This window comes from Sparus aurata, chromosome 17 (assembly GCF_900880675.1).
Source record: "Sparus aurata chromosome 17, fSpaAur1.1, whole genome shotgun sequence".
In the NCBI taxonomy this organism is placed as follows: Eukaryota; Metazoa; Chordata; class Actinopteri; order Spariformes; family Sparidae; genus Sparus; species Sparus aurata.
Window position 1 is genome coordinate 31,168,791 of NC_044203.1, and position 6,000 is coordinate 31,174,790.

The 6,000-nt window shown below is 41.1% G+C and overlaps 1 protein-coding gene across 1 annotated transcript; it reads left to right on the forward strand.

Annotated features, from left to right (window-relative positions):
• Nucleotides 1-3,877: 3,877 nt before the first annotated feature.
• Nucleotides 3,878-5,691, forward strand: afp4 (antifreeze protein type IV). The gene is made up of 4 exons (XM_030394984.1): nt 3,878-3,930; nt 4,067-4,141; nt 4,510-4,660; nt 5,319-5,691. The coding sequence occupies exons 2-4, from the start codon at nt 4,090-4,092 to the stop codon at nt 5,578-5,580; spliced, it is 465 nt and encodes a 154-aa protein (XP_030250844.1). The 5' UTR covers nt 3,878-3,930; nt 4,067-4,089; the 3' UTR covers nt 5,581-5,691.
• Nucleotides 5,692-6,000: the final 309 nt, after the last annotated feature.

Consider the following 6,000-nt stretch of genomic DNA (forward strand, 5'->3'; position numbering starts at 1 on the left):
AGTTTAAGGCAACGAACCGCTGCTTGAAGTTACAGATTTAAATGGGAAACAGTCGCGTTAAAAAATAAGGTGGAAGGGTTAAATTTCCACTACGAGCGCTCTCACAATATCTGTTGCAGTCTAGTGGCCGATGTAGGTAGAGCGGCAGGTCAGAGCTCATCGGAGGAATCCCTGGCGCTCAGAGAGTACTGCTGCCATTGCAATCCAAAACCACAATATGAGCAATGACGTGGATTAATAGAGGAATGAAAGAAAAGTGTATCTGCGGCCAGACGGAGACAGTGGTGTGGTTTATGCTCATGAGCGGTTTATTACTGTGCTGCACTTACAGTAGGAGCAGCAGAGGTTGTAGAGGAGGTGGAGGTGGTGCAGCAGTGTGGGACATGTCATGTCAGAGGGTTTACTTCAGTTCAACTGACATGAACTCGAGATAACTAGATAGTTGAAGATAGTCAACACCAAGGATAACCATTCGAAAAGCATCTTTCATGTAATTCTGCAAATTTGATACATGTGAACGTGTTAATTTGTTTAGATGTCCACGCGTGTCTATCGTAATTATTCAGCACAGAAACTTTTCTACGCCAGATCTCAGGAAATGACCTGAACTTTAACCTCGTGGATGTTGAACTGACATGTGAGCATGAAAGTGTCCACATCACCTCCGTGTCAGTGAGGAGCCACGTAGTAACATCCACAATCTGACACGAGTCCACCAATCGCGTGTCCACGGTCGTAGCAGAATATTTTGTCTTAATGTCTTTCATAATCAGCGTTCATTCTGCTCTGATGCTCTTTTAAAAATCATCCGTCATTCATTTGTTTTGACCTCAATGCTCCTTTCAAATAAAGCAAACTGGCTGTGGCTGTTTTTCAAGCGGTTGCAGGGACATTTTGACTGTTCAAATGAGCTTTTAAAGCAGCGGGAGAGAGAAGTGTTCAGATCCTTAAGTAGAAGCAATACCACACTGTGAAAATACACCATTTAACACAGTTAAAAGTCTTATTTAATAAGTATTTGTATCATTATGAAACGACTGTTGATTGCAAAGTGTAATGGTTATTGAATAATGACACCATTTGCATTTAGATTGGTTCCCTATACTTTGTCTGCTACGGTGCAGAAAATCTCCCGGGGAAATAAAGTCTTCAATCGAGGTTAAATGAATGAATAAACTCCAGATGGAACAATACTTTGTCTTGTGTTGCTGGCAGTTTTAAAAAAATGGAGGCCAGTTGTCTTAGCGACAACACAACGGCGACAGCGACAACGATAGTGGGTAAAAAAAGTTTTCAATTTAAGTGAAATTGTGTCAGTATTAACAGCAAAAAGGACTTAAAGCCTCTTAAGTAAAGCTACTTATTGAGAAATTAAACGTTCCTGGTCAGTGTTCTATTATCATGTCTCATGTTTTTGAATTCATTTCCTACTGCATTAATGATTATATTGCGTTATGTACTGTAGATGTTTCAGGCTGAGCTCATTTTCATCACTTTATATTCTGTTGGGTAGTTTGATACTGTCGCGTCGCTTCCCTGTGAAAAACCACATATCTCAAAAAAGTCAACTTCTCATGGTGTCAGTCTGTTTTCAGCTTTGTGACAATGCATGATCCAGTTAATACAACAGAGTTTTTAAAAAAAAAAACTTTATTAATGTAAGAAGAAGAAGAATTATCTCAACACATACAGGAACATTTCTTCCACATCTTTACAGAGACCTGTCTCCATCAAAAACGTCTCAGATCAAGTTGTTGCACTCGATAGTGGACTCTGTGTTTACGTCATTGATGCTTGGTGCTCACACACACACTCAAAGTTGATGGACGGTGTTTGCCAGATGTTGAACCTATAATGTGAAGACACTGACCACATTATAATCACCATCTTGTCACTGCTGTTTACATTCACCCAAGACGGCAATTCTAAAAATGCACTTGTTCATCTACGTACGTCTATAAAAACATTTTATATATATTCGATTTTTGTGAGGAACAAATGAGTGTACAGACCTCCATTTTGTTATACAACCCTGTGTTGTATGACGACAAATAGATCAGTAATAAATCACAACATTTGGAGATACGTGGAATCGACTGGAAAACAAGGGGGTGGAAAGTTCTAATCTGAGAAGTAGCCAGTAACTAAAGTTGTCAGACAAATGTAATGGAGTAAATAATACATTATTTGCCTCTGAGATGTGGTGGAGTTAACACTGAAATTGCATTAAATGGGAATTACCCAGGTAAAGTACAAGTACCTCCCCCTAAGTACAGCATTCCTACTTACATTTTACAAAGCTTCAGACAAAAGAAACAAGACTGTCTGTAGTAGAGAACACTTAATTGTGCTCGTTGTTCCCAAACAAGCAGCGTAGTACAATATGAAGAGGTGCATAAACAGATGGATACGCAGGTTGTCATAGTGACATCGCAGATACACAATGTCCAACCTTGCCAGCGGCTGAACAAAAGAGAAGAAATCAATTTGTTTAAACACAAAGAATATATTGAAAGGACGACACATAAGATGCACATGTGCACAAATGAAACCTGTAACCATTTAACAATTGTTAGAAACAGACTAAACATATGAAGTAACAGATAAACAGCCCCAGTATGATGACACACAGGAGACACACTACAATATCTTCTGTTGTATCAGGGGCTGGTCTCATCCTGCTGTAGATTACACACACACACACACACACACACACACTGTGTAGGGCAGCTGCTGATAGGATTAATCAGTGTCAAAGGTCAGCACCACTCTGTCTCATCAGCTGACCCTCTGTTAAAGGGACAATGTGTGAGTTAACCCCCTCCGTCATCAGAAACTGGACACATGAAACTGAGCTCCGGACTCCTGAATTATAAACTGTTTAATATGTATGAAATAAAGTAAATAACTCACACGTGACTTCACTCAGAACAATTGGAGCAGTTCAGTAGGAACATGAAATCTTTATGAAGCTGTTTGTTGAGTTTGTGATGCCTTCACTGTCATGGTCAATTTTTTTGTTGCTGCTTTTTTACAACATTTGTAGGCCAGGTTACCTCAGCAGCACGACAGTACTTCATCATCGTGCTGTTTATCACTTGCAGCGTCTTGCGATTTGGATATTGCGCTTGGCTACATGTTAGCGTAGCTTAGAGAGTGACAGGAAACAGGGGGGAGCGAGTGGTGGGTGACATGCAGCAAAGGGCCATTGTTGATGATTCGGTTAAAATGGCAATATGGCAGAAAAAAGAAGACATAAATCTTCAGTAACGCTCTGTGTTAAGGTCCTTGTAATAAGCATTAGTTAATAGGTAATATGGTCTTATGAGTCCTAAGAAGATGCTTGTATAACAATAGCATAAAAAACACGTTTATGTCGAAATTATAAGACATTTATAAGCACTTCTTCTTGTTCACACTCACTTGTTCACAGTTTGGCAACATGATAACATAAACCTGCATCACAAACCCATTTATTTTTATTTTATTTTTTCATTTATTATCATTATTATTATGTCATTTTTAAGCCTTTATTAAAGCTTTTTGTTACTTTATCAAGAGTAATACTAAAACTAAGAACTTCAGCTATCAGATAACTATAGTAAATATAAAACAGGTCAGAAATATATTTAGGTACAGCTCTTGAGTAAGTGTGCGAAGACTGACGAGGTCACAGCAGCTCGGCTTGAGTCTTTTTTTTTTTTCTCCAACTCACACACTCTCACACAGAAACAGAGTGGACTTTGTGTCTCTCCTGTGACGGCTATCAAGCATCAAGGTTCAGGCCGACACAGAGATCGTCGGGTCACTTCTTTACGTTGGAGGTGATTAAGCTGTGATTAGATGTGATTGACTCATCCTCTGGAGCTATAAAAGCCTCCAGCTCCCTGACAGAAGACACCATTAGGTCAAGGAACCCCAGGAGTTAAGGTGCGTCCTCTGGCTGCTGCACTCTGCTTTACGCCGACTCTTACTCATATTTCTGACATCATCACAGACTTCTCCACCACTTTGTTTTATTGTGATTTGTTGTGAGCTTTCTGACTGATTCTTTCACTTCCTCCAGGTCGGTCTTCCTCACCCGCAGCTATGAAATTCTCCCTCGTCGCCGCTCTTGTCGTTGTGCTGGCTGTTGCCCATGGTGAGATACATTTTTGTTGATTGAAAAAAGCTGTATTTGATGTACAAAAGGCTCACATATAGATTCAATATATCAACTGCTAAATATCTGCTTCACTTTCTGCACGTAAAGACATTTTCAACAACTGAAAACTTGATTTTAACTCGACCTCTGTGCCGTTTAGAGTAGATGTTATGAGTTTTGAATGGTTTCAACTTTTCTGAACCCACAAAGGACCATGTAAGGATTCCACTTGATTAAAAACAAACCTGAAAATCATCCAAATCTTTAAACATAAAGCTGTGAACTACTCCCTATCTAATAGCTGTTTTACCTTCTAACCAAATGTCGTGGATTTAGGGTGAATAACAGCGAATGTGTGTTTGCAGGCACTGAGGCCGGGTCTCTGGTGAAGCGTGATGTCAAGTCTGAGGTAGACAGGATCGCCAAGGTGATCAACGACATGTCCGCCAGCATCACCACCGCGACCAAGGACCTGGTGGAGAAGGTGAAGGCTCTGGAGGTGACCAACACCGCCCAGTAAGTGAAACCCAGCAGAAGATCCAGAGCTTTAACTTCTAACAGGGCTGTGTTGTCTTGTGGAAAAGTCTAGCTGTCGTTGGCACACAGTAGCTTTAAGTTTTTTTTTTCTTTGCCTGTAATTTCTGGGGATCTAGAAATTCACAACTGAGCAGCAGGTTAGAAAGGCCATTTAAAGAAATGCTTTGAGGATGCAGTCTAAATATATGTGTTAACATGAATGTATGGTGGCTAAAGAACAAAATAGCATATAGAAGTTCTACAAGTGTTAATTTTCACTCAGAAAACATGACATTTTTTAATTTTCGGACTTATTTTTATTATCTGAACACCAAAACATGCAGTACAAGTTTATAACATGATTTCAGAGATGAAAAAGTTCTAATTATGACAACAAATTACACATAAAGAAACACAAGGCTGGAGGCTAACTACCTCTATTTAGAATGTAATTGCTTTTTAGATAAAGCTCACGTTATGGTGATCTATAACCTCCAGCGAATACATCCAGAAATACACACCGCTCACACCCCGGCTAACCTGGTGTAGAAGCTGTCGCACTAATAAAATGTCAGGCAGTTTAACTTCATTGATCTTTATTTCAGTAAAAGTCAGAGTGAGCAGCAGTGATTAACAGGCGATCCTCTCTCTCCCGCAGGACTTACGTGGAGGACAGCAGGGCCAAGATCCTGCCTCTGGTGGAGAAGGTCCAGGCCGAGGCCGCCAAGCTGCAGGAGCAGGTCAAGCCCTTCATCTCCAACATCGAGGAGCAGATCAAGCCCGTGACCGACAACTTCAACGCTCAGGTCAAGCCTCTGACCGACAACTTCCAAGGCCAGGTCAAGCCCCTGACCGACCTGATTGAGAAGCTCTTCCAGCAGGTGATGGACCAGACCAAGGCCCTGCTCCCCCCCCAGTAAAACCCGCTGCTGGTTGGTTCCAGCTGCAGTGACACCCGCTCTGGGCGAGTTCAGCCCTGAATGCTTTCCTGGTGTTTACTTGAACGTCATCATTAAAGGGGTTTAAAGTCATCATTTCTGAGCCGACTCATTCTTCATACCGTCTTATGTAAGCAACGCCATTTATGATGATTTATGAAAAGCCAAAGGGCAAGTCATAACGTCCGAATGAAATATACTGTAGCAGAATTTGATTGAGGTGGACGTCGATATCAACATTACCTCTGACCTCCGGGTCATCTGTGTTCTCCATCATTCATGGCTCAATATTCTAAAGTCATATCGGTTGGAGTCCAGCTGCACGACGTCAGGCTGATGAGATCAACCCGAATTCACGGATGCATCGACCGATAAGACCGATTAGTCCGATGACTAACCTCG